This window comes from Heloderma suspectum, chromosome 2 (assembly GCF_057233095.1).
Source record: "Heloderma suspectum isolate Gila_16-S chromosome 2, 16-S_ref, whole genome shotgun sequence".
NCBI classification, from domain to species: domain Eukaryota; kingdom Metazoa; phylum Chordata; class Lepidosauria; order Squamata; family Helodermatidae; genus Heloderma; species Heloderma suspectum.
The window spans coordinates 176,921,027-176,943,323 of record NC_139459.1 but is presented as its reverse complement, the minus strand read 5'-3'; the positions used below and the strand labels follow the sequence as shown (position 1 = coordinate 176,943,323).

General features: G+C 43.3%; 2 protein-coding genes across 2 annotated transcripts; both read right to left on the bottom strand.

Moving 5' to 3' along the window:
- Positions 1 to 4,033: 4,033 nt before the first annotated feature.
- LOC146353421 (olfactory receptor 13H1-like) lies at positions 4,034 to 4,966 on the bottom strand. The gene has a single exon (XM_084832243.1). It carries the CDS (start codon positions 4,964 to 4,966, stop codon positions 4,034 to 4,036), a length of 933 nt encoding a protein of 310 aa, XP_084688369.1.
- An 11,109-nt stretch (positions 4,967 to 16,075) lies between these two features.
- On the bottom strand, positions 16,076 to 17,011 carry LOC146353420 (olfactory receptor 13H1-like). The gene has a single exon (XM_084829736.1). It carries the CDS (start codon positions 17,009 to 17,011, stop codon positions 16,076 to 16,078), a length of 936 nt encoding a protein of 311 aa, XP_084685862.1.
- Positions 17,012 to 22,297: the final 5,286 nt, after the last annotated feature.

Genomic DNA, 22,297 nt, shown 5'->3' with positions numbered 1-22,297 from the left:
ATCTAGGCTGCCCAGAAGGCATAAGAAGGCGGACGAGGTGCTTTGTGGAGGAGCCGCTTTGCTTCAGGGTGCCTCCCTGCTGGACTGGTTCACCTCATATCATGACAAGACACCTCTGAATCAGCCTGCTTCACTTTGTTATTTGGGCCTTGTTCCAAGGTGGTGCACAGCCCTACTAATAAGCAGCATTGCAAACATGAATCTAACCCATAGAAGATTCCATAACCAGTGGAGGATTCACAACATGCTAAATGCCCCATGAACCCTTACAAAAGGTTTCTAGGTAGGGCTGAGCTGAAAGTTCTTTATGGATTTTTTTAAAAAAATTGAAAATAGGGGCTTTAGGGGATAACTGAGTTTTGGTTTGTGTACTGTTTCAAAAGTACAGAATTAGGTAAGTTTATATTCAAGTGCAAACCGAATGAATTTCTACCCATCTCTAGGCAGGAAGTATTGCCTTTCCTCTGATTTGGCTTCATGATCATCCTGGATCATATACCCTCATGTGGCATCATCACAAAGTCATCAGAATGATGGCAATACTTCCTGGAGACTTGTGGGGGACACTTGTAAAAGAGAGTGCGGTCACTACTAGGTCGTAGTTCACCCCTCTTCACATCCCTGTACCACAAGTTGCCAACACTTGTCCTAAATTTCACATCCTATAATATGATGGTGAAGTTGGGGGAGAGGTGAGACATGGACATTTCGTTCCAGCCTTAGCTTCCAGTATCTTCAGTCCGAACTTTCTTCGTTGTCAATCTCTTCAAAGAGTTTGCCTCTGCCACGTGGCTTATCACATATTTTTTAAATGTATTTTTGTGGCGCAGCCATGATTGAATCAGAGTCATGTCCCGCCAAATTCAGGATTCCATCTCTTAGAACAGCTCACAAGGAACACCATTTTGGACTTCAGTGTGTGTGCGTGTGGAGCCTGAGCAAGGAGGCAAGATTCCCAGCAAAGGTTCAAGACTTGGGGATGCAAAAGGATGCATTGCATAGGATGACTGAACACGGTTCTCATCCTTGGGCCCCATGCATAGCTCAGCTCCAGCTTCTGCTGGGAACAGTGTGTACATGCAGAGCGTAAAGAGGAGTGGGCTTCTGTATTGTCCTATGCAGAGGGCAGGAAAGCCTTGGCTAAGTAAAGGCCTACCTGTGATGGACTGTGCAGGGAAAGATTCAACTTGCTCAGTGCGGTAGAGGCAGAGAGGGAGGGTTCTGCTGGGCTTCTGTGAGCACCCAATACTTCGCAGTTTGCTCCTCGCATGAATACACATGCAGGATTACACTCTTGCTCTAGGATATATTCAAGATTCAGACTGCAATCCTATACACACTTACCTGGGAATAAGTAACTCAATAGGACTTACTTTTGAGTACACATGCATAGGATTGCACTGTTAGTTTCCCCCCAAAAGCAAATTAAGGGCTCTGGTCAGGGATCTATCTATCTATCTATCTATCTATCTATCTATCTATCTATCTATCTATCTATCTGTTTATCCATCCATCCATCCCTTGACCGACTGACCAACTGACCATCCGACTGACCGACCTTCCTCACAATTAATACAGAAATGTTATGAATGAGAGTTAAAGAGTCCCCCTCCTTCTCCCATCTAAAGCAAAGTATTTGTTAAGATTTCGGATACATGAGTATCCTCCCTTTCTTCTCTCTGTGTGTCAATTTGTTGGTTCATGATCATAGTCACTGACTGTGTAGAAGCTACGAACTGTCCAGACATGTAGAGGCTCATACGGAGAAATCACATATGTTCTGAAGCATGGAGCAGCAGATGTCCCTCCTTATCTCCACAGATTGCCATGTGCCCACAGCAATGGTTCCTGTGGGTTTGGCTGCTCGTTCCTCCAGGATGGACACTTCAGACTCTAACACAGGGGGCTGGTGGCACAGATGGTGGCAATGGTGGCATAGCTACAGCCATGGGAGCTGTGTGACCCTCAAGGGGGTGTAGCTGCATGGTCCAGCCTCACAGGGCCATTGAACACAGTGGTAGCCACAGGCTTTGCAGAACCCCTACTGAGGTGATGCCCACAGTGGGCCTCCCCTCTCAGTGGTCCTCACTTCCCACAGTGTGAGAGAGTTGAGCAGGAAGTGGCTCCTCCTCCTCCTCCCTATTGCCACTTGCTTACTTTGCTGCCTCCCTCTGCTCCTCTGGACAACAGTGGGGAAAGGCTGAGGTGCAAAATGGAGCAGTGGCAACTGCTTCTTTTCTTCCCCTGTCACTGCTCACCTCCTCTCTCCCTCTGGGTGTCCAGACAGGAGCCTTGGCAGGTGCCCACAAGAACAACCAGGCTCTCATCGCATCACCCCTACTGTTGGCCTCCTTCACTCTCCTCTTTCCCCTTTTCTCCCTGTCTCCTCTTGTCCCACACTTGTGTGGTGCCAATTGGAATTCTCATATCCTTGTCCTACCTAGTCACAGCAACTCGTTACTGAGACATTGGCCAAGTCCAGATCCTGGGTTAGGCGTGTATGGGGTGTCTAGGCTGAGGATGTTCTGTTGTGTTTTGTGAGGAGTGAGGAAGCTGTTGTTATCTTCAGAATTAATGTGCATACTATGAAGGAGTGAACACTGCTTTGCTGTTGATGTTGCTGAAGATGAGGGTTCAAATGGAAACTACAGAAGGAGGTCTTTTACCTCTTGGGGTTGGGGAGCATGTATGGGTGATGCAGAAATGAACTATGTAGTTTGTGAGTACCTAAAATGAGTTGATCACTGTGCATGGTTTGAGTTCTTGCTAACCTGCCCATTTATTCTCTTTTCCAGGAAGAACTGAAGACCTTTAAAAACTCATCTGGGGTGCTAGGCCATTCTTTGAGAAGGGGGATGTGTTACGCTACTGGCTGATGATTTCTTTATCAGACAGATGATGGTTAACAGATGGTCAGGTCATGATTCATCATTAAAATTATAATCACTAGTTATACTAATAATGTCACATTCAATGCAGCAAGCAGTGAGTACAGTATTTACTTACACTAGACTGTCTAAGCTGAAGAAGGCAGCACAGAGTGTTTGGAAAAAGCGATTTCTCTGTCACAGAAAGTACAGCCTAAATGGAAAAGCTATGGGCTGTGCACATGTGAGGGGAGAAAAAGTATATTTCTAGATAGGGAAACGGATTGCATGAAGGACCTGAAGTAACAAATGACAATTGCTTAGTCATCACATGGTGTTATCTGTTTCTAATAGCATTTTATTGAATATTAGTTGGTTAATTTTCTGTTGTATTGGTTTTGCTTAGTTTTGTATTGTTTTTATCTTGTACACCACCTTGAGAGGGATCTACCCTTAAAGGTGGCCTAAAAATCTCTTTAAATAAAAATATATAAATGAAATGCATCCAACAGTAAGAAGTGCCTTTATGATACCATCCTTCTAATAGTTCCACATTCAGATATGTGGCCCCCACGCACAAGATTCTATAAGTCAGTTCAGAAACCTCATCTGACGAAAAACTCTGCAGCTTGTTTATGAATGAGAAAGGTTTATGAATGAGGAGGGGTCTCAAAGACTACACCATGCTCATTATAGCACATCCACCCTGGCTGCTTCCATAATACATTCGAGGCATATGTTTATAGCCCTAAATGGCCTGCATTGTGTATGGATCACAGGGAGAAGCAATGCTACATGTTTCTTTTTTCTTGGATGCTGGATTGGTTGGTTGGATGCCAAAGTGGTTGGGCAGATCCCAAACTCTATAATTCCCTCCTAGGGAAATCTATTGAGCTACTTCTCTTTCTGTTGCCCAAATATATTTTTATATCCAAGGAGTGGGATCCAGACTCAGTCATACTTAGCGTAGACCCACTGAAATCAATGGCACTTCAGTTAGTTATGACTAACTTGGTCTCATTGATTTCAGTTTGTCTACTCTAAATCTGGATCCAACCGCACGAAGGTTGGAAATGTTAGAAGAAAGGTGAGATGTTACTGTTTGGGCATGCATGGATGGATAGATGATGCCTAGGCAGTTAGAGACAAACCGGATGACAAATTTTTCATTCAGCCATTTTCTTCCCAAGAAGTCTCCAAAAGGCTCCCTTCACATCTGTATTTCGAAGACTGTAAATCAAAGGGTTGAGCATTGGAGTAACTGCCCCATAAAACAGGGAGATGATTTTGTCATGGTCAGAGTAGGATTTGCCCTGTGGCCGCAGGTACATGGAGATGGCTGAGCCATAGAAAACACTGACCACTACCAGGTGGGAGCCACAAGTGGAAAAAGCCTTGCCTCTTCCTTTGGCTGAACGGATGCGCAGCACAGCCAAGCTGATGCGCCCGTACGTCCCTAGGATAAATAAGAAAGGAGCAATGAGGACAATAAAGCTGTTGGCCATGAGCACGATCTCATTGAGATGTGTGTCTGAGCAGGCCAACTTGAGGAATGCCTGCAGCTCACAAGTGAAATGGTTGATGACGTTGTGGCCACAAAACTGTGTTGGGTGCATCAGAAAAGGGATCAGGGTCATCACGACGGCACCGGCCCAAGACATGGCTGCCAGCTGGATGCTAAGCTTTCTGCTCATGATGAGGGTGTAGTGCAAGGGGTTGCATACAGCAGCAAAGCGGTCGTATGCCATGACAGCCAGCAAGAAACACTCAGTTATGCCAAGGAAGAGGCAGACATACATCTGAATCACACACCGAATGTGGGAAATGGTGGGTCGGAGGGAGAAGCAGTTGACCAACATCTGGGGGATGGTGCAGGTGGTATAGAACATGTCCAAGAAGGAAAGGTTGCTGAGAAAGAAATACATAGGAGTGTGCAGGAGAGGGCTGACAAGAATCAAGATAATCATGAGGCTGTTACCTAGGAGTGTTATAAGGTAAAATATTAAGAAAACCACGAATATCACCATCTGAGCCAGGGGGTAGCTGGAAATCCCAAGCAAAATGAACTCAGTCACCACAGACTCATTTTTATCTCCCATTATGATATTTCTGTTTTTTATTTCCTGTGAAACAAGAAGAAAAGAAACATTTCATTATTTGTGGGGGACAGCACATCTTGCAATATTCTCAGTGGGGTACATCCAGACTAAGGGCACAATCCTACGCATATCTAGACAGAAAGAAGTCCTACAACTCCTAGCATGCCCCAACTAGTTATTATTTTTATTTTCTACTGTAGTTTTAAACTTGCAAACTTTTACATTGTATTTTATCATGTTGTATTTTATGGTTTCAGTTGCTGTGAACCCCACAGAAAACGTTGGCTATTGGGTGATATAGAAATATAATCAATAGATATGTCTTCAGTCAATCATGACTAACGTGTCCCATTGATTTCAATGGAACTAAAGCATGACTAACAGAATCTGGATGCTTGCAAATATTGTTGGGTGTGGCACACCGAAAGGAAATAAATAAATATGTATTGATGAAGACAGGAAAATATATTTCCAGAATGCCAAATAAGCTCCTATTTCTTTTCTTTATTTGCCTAGCAGAGAAATGTCTGTTCCTAACAGCCAATGGAGAAGAGTTTGTGTGACTGATGGAATCCTTAGCAATGCATATACTAATGGGGATCCATTCCTTCTGCTTTTCTGTGTTTTTGGAACCCATTTACATTAGCGGCTTTCCTAATAATAAAGTTCAAAGTTTACAGAGCTCTGTATGTATGAAACAATGCTTCCTTTCACTTGATTTAATTTTAAAGGGAGTGCGAAGGGGAGAAAAGAACTTCCTAAGTTTAAAGGGGCTAAGAACAGAACCATTTACTGTGAGCTTTCCAGCCCCATAACAGTCTTAGAACCTACACTGGTTTTACATTTACTCCTATACATCACAAACACTTTCCCCTTGCCCTAAGGCCCCTTTACCTGTCTGCCAGATCCTGGTACATCCTTGTCCTGAGCCTTTGATTCTCTACCACTGCTACCCACAACAATCTGAAATGCCTCTTGCTTTTGAAGTTATAATACTCCATGCATCTGGTGAAGTGGGCTATGGTCCATGAAAGTTTATACCAGAGGGTCCCAGGCATAGTCTGAAGACACATGAGACAGGTACCTTGCTGAAATGAGGCCTAGTTATGTGTAATTATAGCTGCCATATGCACCCTTTTCTTGCCTTTCTCTTTCCTTCCTTTCTGCCCATCTCTGTCGTCAACCTGTCTGTTGAAATTTAGATTGTCAACCCCCTGGATCTGTTCTTTAAAAGAACTTCTTCTTCTTCTTCTTCTTCTTCTTCTTCTTCTTCTTCTTCTTCTTCTTCTTCTTCGCATTTGTATCATGTCCTATATCATTAAGATCTCAGGGCGGCATACAGATAAAATCAATTTAAACAGTATAAAACAAAGAATAATTTAAACGTATGTAACTCTCTAAAGCACCATATACATTGATGGCACAGTATGGGTTATTCCTACTCTCACTCCTACTCACAGTCTCATACGTAGGATCCATGACAATGATCAGGGACATTCCAAAGGTAATGGGGAACACAGAAGGGTTGCTTAAAACATTATCTATAGATCATTATGTCTATAGAAATGCACAACATTTCAGGGATTTGTTGACATATCTCTAGAAGAGTCCAGATGGCATAAGGAGGATACCTTCAGTTTATCACATCCATTGTGATCTCTTGCATTCAACAATGTCATGGCTTTCAAAAACACTTTGCATGGAGAGACCTGTAATAGTACTCACCTGAGCCAACTGGGGAAGATTCAAGAGCCAAAAGCAGGTAGTATGTCCAGTAGATGGTTCTCACATTCATTCTTCTGATGTCTTACAGGGTTAGTGTGGAAACAACCCTACATTTTCACCCTGTCAGATCTGAATTAATCTTTCAGCAAATGTACGAGTGGGGAAATACAGTGGGTTGGAGGAAATCTGAACAAAAAAGAGAAAGGAGATTCAATACAAATCATAAAGAAATATGGCTAAGTGACTCCTTTCAGGAGATTAGCCTACACATATCTGAACCAAACTGAAATACCCCACCCCATTTCTGTAACTGAGAATCTCTGCCAGTCCTCTATAACCAGTATTGGTTTCTAAATTATCTCAATTCCCTGTGGCTTATCGGTGTTTTGTTTGCATCATGGCAGGTCCCCCTGGTGAAAGACAAGCCAGTCCAAGCATGCATGGAACTCATTATTGGTTAACCTCTTCGACAGACCAAACTCAAAGAACACCCATCAGCCTTTTACACTTGCTTGCAGGGCACAATCCTAGAAGAGAACTGAAAGAACTTTGGTGATTGAAAGGAGCAAAGCCTGTGGCTGACACTGACATATCCTATTACTCTTTGGGATAGTAGTTTTACATACCCATAAGGCATAAGAGGGTTTGTCCTCTTCTTGTTAGAAAGTTATTGTCCTCCACTAATCAGGGAGTTGAAATTCTCGCTGGGCAATGCAGATATGTCCCCAAACAGATGTATTCCTCGCCCATTTTAATAGGGCAGTAGACGTTTTGAAACTGGGACCCTGGGCAAAATATAATATTGGGGTCCTCCTTCAGCAGCCCGCCCACCCCAATGTTGTGAGTAGATAGCACTGCATATTTAAATATATGGGATATCAACAGAAGAGTATATACTTCAGTATGTAGTTTTGCAGTGGGTGTTGGGGCCTAGTCCTTCCCACTCAGGTCTGACGCTTGTCTCAATTTCCAGTCCTCTGCCAAGGAAGCAGTCCAGACCATCTTAGGAAATCCTGGGGATATGCTTCTTAGACGCTGTAAGCCACTGCCCTGAAGGTGAAAGGTGAAAGGTTGGATTGTCCCCTAACTGTAGGCATTGGGGGCCCTTCAGCCTTGTAGGGCCCTGAGGCAGTTTGCGCCTTGCCCCCCCCCCCTGCATTTTAAGGCCCTTTCTATGGTAGCAAAGGCAGCCAAGAGAGCTTACTTTTCTGCCACCATTATATCTGCACAATGTCCAGAGGAGCAGTTCTGGCAGGTGGCATGTTTCCTTCACATGGGTCCCAGGTTAATCTATATCAGAGGTGCATAAACTGCCACCCAGGGCATGCATGTGGCCATCCAAGGCCTTTACTGTGGCCCTGAAAGGTGCCCTGCCTCCCTCCCCAAATTCCCTCTACCAGTTTCCCCACTGCGTATATGCTCTACTCCCTCTGCTCCCAGAGATCTTTGTTCTGACTGTTCTTTTCCTGCCACTGTTAATGGTGAGGAAAGAACTATCTGTATCAGAATTCTTGGAGTGTGTGTCTATGTCTGTGTGTGTGTGGCCCCCAAGGCCCACATTACATGTGGCCCTTGGGACCAAAAAGGATGTGCACCCCTGATCTATGTGAACCCTCGGCAGCATGCTGTGCTCTATTTGTGTATAATTACATAATTACACCACTTACATCTACTTTGGCTTAGAAGACATCCTGGATGCTGTAAAACTGCAGGATGTTCAATCAAACCTGTTCTGGTCACATTGTATCAATAAGTTTATTAATACAACATGAAGATGTGGATATGGTTGCCTTGAGCCCTGGGACCTACCAACCGTACGTTCAACCCTTCCTTATCCTATCTGGCTAATAACATCTTGTACATTGTTCTTCTTGCATCATTCTAGTCCTATTATGTCACCATAGAGGTGGTGTTGATAATAGTGGGGTATCGGGACAGCCGGTTGGAACCAATGTTGCTCTGGCAGCATCCCATGGGCTATCCATGGGAGTTTACTCAAACAGCTTTTTAACAGATTGAAAAACCTTTTCATTCCCCCCTGGAATTAAAAGGGGGGGAGCAAGGCAGCATCTGGATAACATCTTGGAGAAAAGTATCCCCCACGAGATAGTGGGGGGGGGGGCTGGATTCCAGGATTATGTCCCCAGAGCTTTACCAACACAAAAAGCTGTTCTGAAACTCCTATTTCATAGGAGAAAACAGGGCTGACATGTTCCATAATAATATATGCTTTAAGAAATATCAACAACTGAGGGATGATTTAAGAAATATTAACAATATTTGAGAACATCTGAGGACCTGCAAGATCTGTCTGAGAGAAACATGACTACACTGAGGAGAAGAAAGGGGCTGGCATCACTGCCAACTCCCTCCGTACCTCCTGTGGCAAACGTTTCAAAAACAGAAGATATAAGGGAATTATTTACTCTGATAAAGACTTTATCTTCACAATTTACAGAGCAAGCCAAAAGGTTGGATTTAATCCAAAATTCCATCACCGCCTTACAAGGAGCTGTGAATCTAATTAATGCATCATGGCAAAAAATGGAAATGAAAATTAACGAGCTAGAAGACTGAGTGGCAGGGAATGAGATTACGATACAAGTTTGTTTTAAAAATGTCTCTGACAGAATTTCTCAACTGGAGGCCTTCACGTGAAGATTCAAGGTACATATTATTGGGATTAAAAATCTGTCTAATGATGTAAAATTGCCTATTTTTGTGGATAAACTTTTGCATGAGATATCCCCTATCCCATCTTTTTGTTTACTTGATATTGAGCAGGCATTTCATGTGCCAAATGCTAAAAGGACTAATTATACGATCATAGTCCAATTTGCAAAAGTCTCCACAAAGAATTATATCCTGCGTTTGGCAAGAGAGTGTGGAAGCCTTTCCTGGAAACAAGATAAAGTTATGTTATTTCCAGATTACATCAAAGAGGTGGCGAATAAAAGAAGGCCATTTATCAAAGCAAAAAATATGGCAAAACAAATGAACTTACAATATTACTTAAAATATCCTGCTATACTTTGTATCATGTCTGAAGGTCAGATGAAGAAGTTTATAAATCATGAAATGGTGGAGGCATGGCTGAACGTAAAAATGCGTGAGATCCCTATTACAGTTCCATGAACTGGAATCTTTAAACAAGCTTTTTTAACTGTTTGTGTTTAGTCTACATGATCCAGGCTAGGTCAGAAGATAAACGATTATATATGTATTCATTTATTCTCTCTCATCTTTTGTTTTTTCTTGCTTTTCTTTATATTTTTTATTTCAAAATAGATATGGTATGCTGTATTTAAATTAAATGTTTGAGGGTACAATGTATACTTATATATCTAGCATAAAATATAAAATATATTACTGACTGTTGAAGGTTTATTTTAAGTTTTATTATTATGTAATACTATATTCCTTTTTAAAAATTATTATTATTATTATTATTAGTAATAATCTAGGCTACTGGGAATGAACTGTAGACATGTTTCTTGGATATAAGATTGATGATATGATATTGAAATGTAAGGTTGTTTATTAAACTGTAAGATTGTTAAGGTTATAGATATAGTTTGTAAAGTAGAATGCATCAGAGGCTGGGGGATATTGGAGTTTAAATTTAATTCTTTAAGGGGGAGGGAGGGGTGGAAGGGGAAAAAATCTTTTTCCTTTTTCTTCACCTCCTTTCCTCCTCCCTTTGCCTTTTTCCCCTTTTTTCCTTTTCCTTTTTCCTTCTCCTTTTGTTATTATGGTGTCCTCATCAGAATATTGTATTGTTGGGAAATTCTAGTATTGATCAAGTTGTTGGTATGTTTGGTATTGTATATTTCATTTATAAAGATAAAATAAATAAAAATATATTAAAAAAGATAGAAGATTGATGATATGATATTGAAATGTAAGGTTGTTTATTAAACTGTAAGATTGTTAAGGTTATAGATATAGTTTTTAAAATAGAATGGCATTGGAGGCCAGGGGGTATTGGAGTTTAAACTTAATTCTTTAAAGGGGAGGGAGAGGGGGAGGGAAGGGGAAAGAATCTTCTTTCCTTTTTCTTTACTTCCTTTCCTCCTCTCTTTTCCTTTTTTTTTTCATTTTCCCTTTTCTTGTTATTGTGGTGTCCTCATAAGAATATTGTATTGCTGAGAAATTGTAGTATTGATCAGGTTGTTGGTATTTTTGGTATTGTTTATTTCATTTAAAAAGATAAAATAAATAAAAATATATTTTAAAAAAGAGAATAGTGCGGTATAAATTTCTTAAATAAATAAAAATAGAAAACCAGAGGCAAAGCCAGCAGGTGCATCAGGTTTGGGTGCTTCCCGTAGTACGTGCATCCCGTAGTAAGGTGAAAATCCATCTAATTATAACATTACTTAAAAAATGTTTCTTCAAATACAATCACATGTCACGTGTATGGAGTGCCCTTTTTGGTGGCATTCTTGCTGGGAGACAAACAGAACTCCCCACAGGTTCCCCATTCATTACAATGGAGGGGGCTAATCGGCATGAACATTCCTTTGTCCAATCCAGTAAAATTAATGGGAAAGACTATGCACACAGGGGCATCAAGGGGTGAATCGGGGCCCTCAATCAGGGCACCCATTTTAGATTGCCAGGAACCATACATATATATTCCACATGGCCAGCTAACTAGTCAGCCACACTGTCTTGGTGGGGTTGTGTGTGTAATGTCTTCTTTCCTCAGTAGGTAGAGGCTCAAGGGAACCATAGTGACTACCACATATTTTTCCTTCTCATTATTTATTGCACCAATGAATGTCCATAAAATCCACATGTGGAGAGCAGGCAAATCTTTATTTTTATTTTTCTGCATCTGGATAATGGTCTGCGATTGAGATATTTGCCTGCCAGGGACATAGAATTCACAATTGGGAACTGGAATCCATTAGCTCTAAAATCTGTGTGTCAGCGTATGAGCAATGCCAGCACTCACTCTTTGGGGGACCAATTAATTTTTAATAAGTGAAGAAAATCTCTAAGGAATGGTGGATATCGGGAAATGTTCCCTTCTACATTAGAGATATGCCATCCCTGATAAAACTAGGTGTGGTCCTCCACTGGAGAGGGGAAGAGGCAGACATGGCATCAGCATTTGATATGGTGTGGCAAATGCAAGGGCTCTTGGGCCCCACTGTGGCTCATGCCAGCCCCCTTTTAATGTTGATATTTTCTTCTCATGGCCTGGCACTTTAAAGAAAAGGCAGTAGACCAGGCCATGATCTTTCTTACTCCAATGCTTCTGGGCCCTGTCCCTGATGTACATGTTGGGGATGGCGCCCAGATTGATTTGGCATAAGGAAGATGATGATAGTGGTGGCAGTGGCTGCCTTGCCCAATGCTTCTCTTTATGGTGCTGGGCTGAGGGAGACCAACCGGCTGGAGCTGCACTGCTTTCAGCTTGGCTGCCTATCCCCTCTGCTGCCTACCACCATCCATCTTTGCCCACCCCCTGGTAAGCTTTGGAGGGCCAACAATGGAGGTGCTGAGGTTGGGGGGCAGCAGAGGGCACCTTGACCAGAGCCCTGCCAACCCTTGTGCCAACCTGGGAAGAGCACATTTTGAATGCTGCTGTCCTATATGTGCTTAACACTAGACTACATCACACTGAACAGTGGGATTCACTTTTGAGTAAACATGCAACGTTTCAGCCGCCTCCTGTAAACATGCAGACGTTTGTACTGCACAGGGATTGTAAATAAGAAATGTTGAATACAGCCTTGCAGAGCAAAGATATGCAAGCAATAATCTCGTTCCCTAGCAACAGATACGTAGCAATGAGTGCTTGGAAATGGAGGTTTCCGTTTCAGAACAGAACAACCTTAGTGGAAGAGGTGTGGGTTGGGCACAACAAGTAGTGCAGATGGGGAGTGCATTTACACAGAGTTGCAGCATATGCACAGCACTGATTATATTCTGATTTCTAGAAGTCCCTTTGCAGGAACTCTGATACAAAATGCAGGGTTTGGTGACTGTAACAAATGCCACATTCACTTCACTGTCAGGTTGCCAGTGTATTCCCAGGCCCAGTTCAGGGGTCTGATTTTAATCTTTAAAGCCCCAAATGGCTTGGGACCTGCGTATCTTGTGGACCTCCTTCTTTCATATGTTCCTTCCCACATGCTCCAATCAGCATTTGTGGCCTTGCTCCAGATTCCTCAGTTGTCAGAGATCTGGTGGGCTGTGATGAGGAGCAGGACCTTCTCGGTGGTAGTGCCCACTTCGTGAAAAATCCTTTCTGGTGAGATCTGTTGAGTTCTGGCACTGTATGCTTTTAGCTATTTCGGTGAAAAGTAGCGCTGAGCATTAGTCTTTTTTGCGTGTTATGCTAGTTCCCTTTATGATCACTGTTACAGAAATGGGTTTTCTTGCCATTTAATTGAATTCCTGGCTTGTTATGTTAATGCTTTTCCACCATGGCTGCTGTTTTTTGTGCTGTTGATGCATATGTTTTATATCTTGTCTTATTTTCAGCACCCTGGAGACCACCTTCACTGAGCATGCTTGGTTACATTATGGTGAGCCATTCAGAATGAGGGCAGTCATTAACCTGGTTTTGCAATGGGATAAACAGTAACCCCACCATGCGAGGCCTGCACAGCACAGGGGGACTGGGCCAGCGGTGGGCGCTTATTTGTCCATGCCGCAACTGTGGCCCCATTGTATGGGCAGGCAGGATAAAGATTCAACCCTACTTGCTCTGCTGGTAATTTAGCGTAGTGGGGATATTGCCATCCCTGCAGATGTTCCATTTCTGGTAGCGCTCACTTATTCAGCAGGTCCCCCAAAGGGGGAACCAGGGAACAGCACAACTCTAAAACAGGTGGAGGTAGAGGAGAGCCTCTGGCAAAGGAGTCTCAGTCTAAATAACCCAGAGCCTCTGCATTGCCCGCATAGCAATCCAAAGAAGAAAATGCAGATTACTTGGGGTTCACGTGTGGTTTTAGGTTCCCATACCAACCCACAGACACTATACATGGCCAAGAACCTCTCTTCTGTTATTGGCATGGAGGCCATGGTGTGGGAAAAGTTGGCTGAAGAGCTGGAAGAGGGGAGGATTTCTGACCCTGCCCACCACCTCCCTCAAGAGTGTCAACTTTGGCAGTGGTACCAAAAAGATGCCAGGTGAGTTGAGGTTAATTCACCACCTGGCCTATCCTAGGGAGGAGTTGGTGGATGGTGCCACAGCAGCACACTTGCATGCAGCCTGCTACACACGTGTTGACACAGTGCTATTCAAATAGTATAGCACCGCAGGAAAGAAGCCTTCTTGGGCAAACATGATATAAAGTCCACATCCCCAATCCTACCGGTCCACCCTGAGGATTCTGACCTGCTATTACGAGTCCCCTGGACTGCAAGGAGGTCAAATTAGTCCATCCTAAAGGAAATCAACCCGGACTGCTCATTGGAAGGACAGATACTGAAGCTGAAGCTCAAATATTTTGGTCATCTAATGCGAAGAGAAAACTCTCTGGAAAAGACCCCGATGCTGGGAAAAACTGAAGGCAAAAGGAGAAGGGGACGGCAGAGGATGAGATGGCTAGATAGCATCACCGATGCAATGAATATGAACTTGAGCACACTCCGGGAGACAGTGGAGGAGAGGAAGGCCTGGCGTGCTATGGTCCATGGGGTCAGGAAGAGTCAGACATGACTGAACGACTGAACAACAACAACAACAACAACAATTAATGATCAGTATTAGATGGATCAGGTGCTCCCTATGGGTCATTGAGAGGTTCAGCATAGTGTCAGGGTGGGCCTTGAGGAGGCACCCTAATTCAGTGAACCTGGCTGGCACAATGAACATAGATGGATTTAATTTGTTTGTTTGCAGGTGCCAAAAGCTCAGACCACTGTATGACACTGATCTGGGAATTTTGGAGCTTAGCATCTGACATGGGGATGCCTGTAACCAAAGACAAAACAGAATATGCTTTGCAACATCTAACATTCTGGGGAACTGGATTTGATATCAAAGGACAATTGTGTAGGGTACCCCAGAATAAGGGTGCTTCCAGATGGAGGGCTCCTAGGGCTAACACTCAAAGGGTATTATACAGGTATTTTGAATGTTTTTTCCTATAATAGATGTTTTTTCTGGTAAGAAAAAAGATGGAAGAACTGGTGGGAAAACACAGGAGAGCTGCAAATGGAAGATGTTGTTGTCTGAACATCTGGTAAAAATTCATGAACGAGGCGGGGAGATTGCACAATGAAAGCTTCATCTGGAAGCAGGGATAGATTCAGGACATGTTGCTGGCTAGAATAGCTTATAACCGCATGTACGCCCACCTTGAAAGGCCTGCAGGAGCTGGTAGGGCATCTGAATTTTGTCTATCAACTGGGAGCACCTGGTAGGGCATTTTTGCAGCTGGTTGTGTGATGCAGTTGCCCCATCAGAGACTGTGAGTCAATCATGAGATGGGGGAAGATGTCTCTGTGTAGCATAGCTTCTTCATCTGCTACAGTGGGATATCAGTTTGGAAGAAGGAGCCAAATATCAGAGCTGAGCTGCAGATGTGCTCAGATGCTGCAGGGTTCCTGGGCTTTGAACTGTATCTCAGGAGCTGTGAGTGCACTGAACAAATGTTCCACTGAATGGGTAGAGCATGCTCAGTTCCCATCCTCACTGGACTATTTTGGAGGTTCCTGATTTTTAGGGGCGGTCTACTTTTTTTTTGTACTTCTGCAAACCTTGGTGTTCTCCGAAGCATGGTGATACTTCCCTTTTGTGTGTGGGTGGTGCCATTATGACTATAAGCAATGATAGTCATGCCTGAACATTGGAAACAGAGGAAATGATAATAAACACATGGAATGGACACGGTTCAGGACTGGAGGAGCCAAATGAAGCTGGTCACTCAGCAGAGCTGATGGAGTGGCCTTGCTTCTCATCTTTCCCTCTGCTGCAGTCTGATGGAATAGCTTCTGATACCTCGGTGGCAGCTGAGGGAGAGAGGAACCAGATGGAGCTGGTATCTCTGCACAGCCAATGGAGTGGTCCATATAATCATAATCATATGATACTTCTGTACCTGCCCAACCACATTACTAGAACAACAGAAACTTAGCAGGAAAGTGACTTGGTGGGTTTTGGTGGGGTGGGGACCCCCTGGAGCAGATTTGGGGAGTGGGGACTGCAAGGGGAAGGAGAGTAGAGTAGTGCCCTGTTGGATTTTGCCCAGAGTCTTTTGCTTCTGTCACTGTACAAAACTATATTAACAACTGCAGCATGAGCAATAACAGTAATATTGTTAATAGTAATAACAGTAATTGCATGCAGAATTACAAAACACTATACATGCTTTTCCTGATAGAATATTTATCAATAAGGACATCAGTTTCTGAAGTGGCTTATTTCTCTACATACTTCCCAAACAGTTTCCAGAGTGCGCCCTTCACATCCCTGTTCCTCAGGCTGTAGATCATGGGGTTGAGCGTGGGGATCATGACCCCATAAAAGACAGCCACCACTTTTTCCCTGTCAGAGAAAGTCTTGGCCTGAGGCCTGAGGTACATGGCCAGGATTGTGCCATAATAAATGCCCACCACAGCCAGATGAGAGCCACAGGTTGACATGGCCTTGCCCCGGCCTTTGGATGAGCGGATGCGTAGTACAGCTAGACCAATGCGGCCGTAAGTCACCAGAACAAAGGAGAAGGGGAACACCAGGGTGAATACGCTGGTTATCATCATGCTTACCCCACTGGCATGGGTGTCAGAGCAGGCCAGTTTCAACACTGCCTGGAGCTCACATTTGAAATGATTCACCACATTCCGCCCGCACAAGCGTGCCTGCATGCTGAAAAAAGGGACAATGGTCAAGAGGAAAGAGCCGGCCCACAGACCAACTGCCAGTTGGCTGCACACCTTTCGGCTCATGATGAGGCCGTAGCGCAGAGGGTAGCATATTGCCACAAAGCGGTCGTAAGCCATGACAGCTAGCAAAAGGCACTCGGCCACTGCTAAAAAGAGAGCAATGCTCATCTGTGCAAAGCATCTGCCCAGGGGGATAGTGGGCCTGTCCATGAAGCAGTGCACCAGCATCTGTGGGACGGAGGTGGTGACATAGCAGACGTCGATGAAGGAGAGGTTGCTGAGGAAGAAATACATGGGGGTGTGGAGGTGTGAATCCACCACAATCAGCAGCACGATGAGACCATTCCCGGCTACTGAGACCAGATATACGACCAAGAAGAGGACGAACAGAACGGCACGCACTTCGGTATTTCTGGAGAGCCCTACAAGTAGAAACTCAGTCACCATGGTTGCGTTATCCCATTCTTCCATATTACCTGTAAGGGTAAAATCAACTGTCATTGAGACAACCTGGAACCATCATAACCTGTTCTGCAGGTCTTACTTAATATTAAGCACAAACATGGATAATACAGTTGGGATGGCTGCTTTTTAAGAGAGAAAACTAGCTTTAGGAGGGGTGATTTGCAGTGGGAAAGCAACAGGCAGGGAGAGGGTTAAGCACCTCCCCCCTTTTGTGTCTAGTAACACCATCAGTCATTTGGAGGAAGAACAAAATAAATACATAAATGATATCAAGCAACTTTTACTTTAAATGCATTTATTTTTGTATGGGAGCATAGTGTAAATGAATTGATCATAATACAATTTATTCTGGAGGAGGGCTCTCAGCTGTTTTGCCCTTTGTGGTTGTGCATGTGTTTTGGTGTAGGGCCAATGGCCATGCTGCCTGGGAATGGTGGGAGTTGTAGTCCAAGACATCTGGAAGGCACCAGGTTGGCAAAGGCTGGCATATGGGTTGGAGCTAATTTTGTGTGTGAGTGTGTGCTTTAGATATCTCTAGTGTTTTCTCTTTTATTGCAAAGCACTTTCAAGTTTGATCTGTCAAAAAATCCCAGATCCCAACCAACCGATCCACTGACCTCCTGAATGGCTCAGGAAAACAGGATCATTTTTGTTGTTCCTTCACAGGGGGAGGTTCACCATAGCTAGGTTATTCGAAACAAAGGGAGCCCCATCAGGGTTTCATGATCAAGTGCAAAAAAGCAGTAAGGAGAGTTTAATAATTTCACATTTGAAATCATAGAATCATAGAATAGTAGGGTTGGAAGGGGCCTACAAGACCATCGAGTCCAACCCCCTGCTCAGTGCAGGAATATAAGTCAGAGCATCCCTGACAGATGGCTGTCCAGCCTCGTCTTGAATGCCTCCAGCGTGGGAGAGCCCACTACCTCCCTAGGTCATTGGTTCCATTGTCATATTGCTCTAACAGTCAGGACATTTTTCCTGATGTTCAGCCAGAATCAGGCTTCCTGTAACTTGAGCCCATTATTCTGTGTCCTGCACTCTGGGAGGATTGAGAAGAGATCCTGGCGTTCCTCTCTGTGACAGCCTTTCACATACTTGAAGAGCGCTATCATATCTCCCCTCAGTCTTCTCTTTTCAAGGCTAAACAGGCCCAGTTCTTTCAGTCTCTCTTCATGGGGCTTTGTTTCCAGTCCCCTGATCATCTTCGTTGCCCTCCTCTGAACCCTCTCCAGTTTGTCTGCATCCTTCTTAAAGTGTGGTTCCCAGAACTGGACACAGTACTCCAGATGAGGCCTAACCAGTGCTGAGTAGAGGGGAACTAGGTTTTATTGCTAGGTTTTATTGTGGTTGTATTGTTATATTGTGGTTTTAATGTTCTATATATTTTAAATTGTTTTATTGTGTGTTGTTTGGTTTTAGTTTTTGTGAACCGCCCAGAGAGCTTCGGCTATTGGGCGGTATAGAAATGAAATGAAATAAATAAAATAAATAAATAAACTAGTACTTCCTGGGATTTGGAAGCTATGCTTCTATTAATGCAGCCCCAAATAGCATTGGGCTTTTTTGCAGCCACATCACGTCCTTGGCTCATATTCAGCTTGTGATCGACAACAATTCCAAGATCCTTCTCACTTGTAGTGTTGTTGAGCCACGTATCCCCCATCTTGTAACTGTGCATTTGGTTTCTTTTCCTAGGTGCAGAACTTGGCATTTTTCCCTATTAAATTTCATTCTGTTGTTTTCTGCCCAGTGCTCCAGTCTATCAAGATCACTTTGAATTTTGTTTCTGTCTTCCAAAGTATTAGCTACCCCGCCCAATTCTGTGTTACCTGCAAATTTGATCAGCATTCCCTGCACCTCCTCCTCCAAGTCATTAATAAAAATGTTGAAGGGCACTGGGCCCAGGACTGAGCCCTGCGGTACCCCGCTCATTACCTCTCCCCAGTTTGAGAAGATCCCATTGATAAGCACTCTTTGAGTCCGATTCTGTAGCCAACTGTGGATCCACCGGATCGTTGTTTTATCTAGCCCACTTTGAGCTAGTTTGCTCATCAGGATATCATGGGGCACTTTGTCGAAAGCTTTGCTGAAGTTGAGGTATATTATGTCCACAGCATTCCCACAGTCCACAAGGGAGTTTACTTGATTAACAAATGAGATCAGATTGGTCTGGCAGGATTTGTTCTTGACAAATCCATTCTGGCTTCGAGTAATCACTGCATTGTTTTCAAGGTGCTTATGGATGGATTGCTTTATCATCTGCTCCAGAATTTTCCCAGGGATTGATGTCAGACTGACTGGTCTGTAGTTCCCACGTTCCTCCTTTTTACCCTTTTCGAAGATAGGGACAATGTTAGCCCTCCTCCAGTCATCTGGCACTTCACCCGTCCTCTATGACTTCTCAAGGAGAATAGACAGTGGCTCTGAGAGTTCTTCTGCCAGTTCATTTATTATTCTAGGATGCAGTTCATCTGGCCCTGGAGATTTGAACTCATTCAAAGTCATCAGGTGTTCCTTGACCATATGCCTATCGATCTCAAGCTGCAATCCTGCCCCTTCAGCCTGTACTTCGCCTTTGCCAGGGGGGTCATAGATCCTCTTTTGGGAGAAGACTGAGCCAAAGTAGGAATTGAGCACCTCTGCCTTTTCTTTGTCATCTGTTATCATTTTGCCATCCTTATTTAATAGCTGAACAACCATTTCTTTCCTCTGCCTTTTACTATGCACATAGCTGAAGAAAGCCTTTTTGTTGTTTTTAGCATCCCTCACTAACCTCAGCTCATTCTCAGCTTTAGCCTTCCTGACGCCATCCCTGCAATTCTGTGCTACCTGCCTGTACTCTTCCTTTGTTGTTTGGCCTTCCTTCCATTTCCCATATGTGTCCTTTTTTGTTTTCAGGTGATCTCTAAGCTTTTTGTGAAGCCACATTGGCTTCTTCTGTTGCCTTCTGCCTTTTCTTCTTGTTGGAGTTGTTTGTAATTGTGCCTTGAGAATTTCCTTTTTTAATAACTCCCACCCATCTTGGACTCCTTTCTCGTTAGAGTTGCTTGCCATGGGACCTTACTGATCATTGTTCTGAATCATAAGGTATGATTCCAATCAGTGGAATCATACCTTAAGGGAACAATTCAGTACCCTGTTAGTAGGGGTGTATGAATTGTGTAAAATCTGCTCTGTTTGTGTTTCGCAGATTGTCAGGCGCCTTTTGTTCCATTGTCTGCTCACAGTGCGGATCCCCCCCCGCCATGCAGAAAAATACACAAATAATTACGTAAGAGGTTTCATAAGAATTTACATAATTTATGTTAGTACGTAGCGTATTGTCCCCCATTCCATTCCACTTTCCTGCAGCGGAAACATATTTTCCTATAAATAAATATGCGTAAATTTCAGGAAAGTAAAAAAAAATCTTCCAAAAGTCCACGGACTCTGCGTGGCCTGAGGGGGTCGCTCCGCAGCAGATTCCGCAGGTTGGATTCTTAGAAAGCCGAGCTCATTTTAGTCTGTCTCGAATTTCTCCAGCATCCCTACCTGTTAGTCGCACATGAACAGCATTAACTGCAACCTGAAAATCTGCATTAACTGCAACCCAAACAGCATCCAAGTTGTGGCAAGTGAGGAGGAGTTATCCAGTCAATGTGAAATGTACTGACATTGTAGACTCCATTTCATATAAGCCAATGCAAAGAGAATCATATTCTGTTCCCTGCAAGATGAGAATTCCTATTTTCTATCGGGGATATTCAATATGAGATACTTTATCATTATAAGCATGTCATTACACATTCTGCTAACCTAGACACTTCTATTTCCAATATCTATCTCCCCACCCTCCAATTCCCATACATTCCCTATTAAACACAGACTAACCCAGCTGCGCGCCTGTGCATTCATAATGAAGAATAATTCCTGTAGCACTTACTTCTTAATAAATATGGATAGGGTTGGACTCTATGTTTGAATCCTCTCCAAAAATCATTCTCATCTTTGTTAAGAATGGATGAGAAAAAAGATGTAATCTGAATAACATATAACTAAATTTAGATTTGTATCATCATCATCACCACCACCATCATTTAAAAATAGAACTGCTTTAAAATACAGAGATTTGTTGAGACTGAATTTAACATAAAATACCCAGTGATTATATGATATTTTTGAAAATATACAGACATATGCATGTTTGAATGTAAGCATTTGGCACAAAACTAGGCATTTGGTGGCAGACACGCGTTTGGAGATGTGGATCTTCATGGAGCATTTAATCTTGAATCTTCTACCATTCACTACCTCTCTGTTGCAGTACTAATCCACTGCTTTTCCATAGCCAGTCACCCCACATACGATTTTGATGCAAGTATAAGAAAAGCAACTCTGAAAGGGGGCTATAGGGGAGATGCAGAAGCTGGGTGAAGGGTTGGTACCACTGCCCCCATAAATCATGCCTCATGCCACTTGTCAGTGGAGACTTGGTATGTAAAGTAAGTAAGGTTGCTTGTAGATGGAGGGGTTCTAGAGCTAACACTCAAAAAACATTGTGCAGCTATTCCATCTTTTCTCCCTCAACAGATTTTCCAGGGTAAGAAAATAAGACAGACAAAGCAGTGGGACAACAATGGAGGGTTATGAGTGGAAGAATACAACAACAGCGGGACCCCCATAATATTCTGTAAATAAGGCACAATAAAAGGCTTTGGTAGTATCCAGTGTTAGTCCTATATAGAGTAGATCCATTGCAATGAATGGGACTTAAGATAGTCCTAACTTAACTCTCATTCATTTCAGTGGGTCTACTCTATATAGTGTTAATGTTGGATACTACCCCTTGTGTGGAAGCACCCTAAGTTCTCAGACTCAGGACTTCTCTGAACATCCAGTTTAGTCCTAAGGCTCATTTGAGTGAAAAGAGGTCAAAATTCCACAAATAATGAATTTCAGATTCCATATTGTGTCAGTCCAACGTCTAAACACCAAAAAATGATGACCTTTTGGTGGGGAACCTGGTGCATTGCAGATGTTGTTGGACTCCACCTCCCATCAGTACCAGCCAGCATGGCCAATGGTTGGGCATTATGGGAGCTGTAGTCCAACAACTTCTGGAGGGATGCAGGTTCCCCACCACTGGGCTATAGGTTTCAAACATTTGCACAGAAAGACATATTGAAAGCAAATGTCATAACCATCTCTAGAACTTTTAACAACCTTATTATTATCTCTCCAAAAATCCCTCCAGTGTGAATGTGCTTGAATCCATGAAGTATATTCTGCAAATATCTATTCATGAGTCCT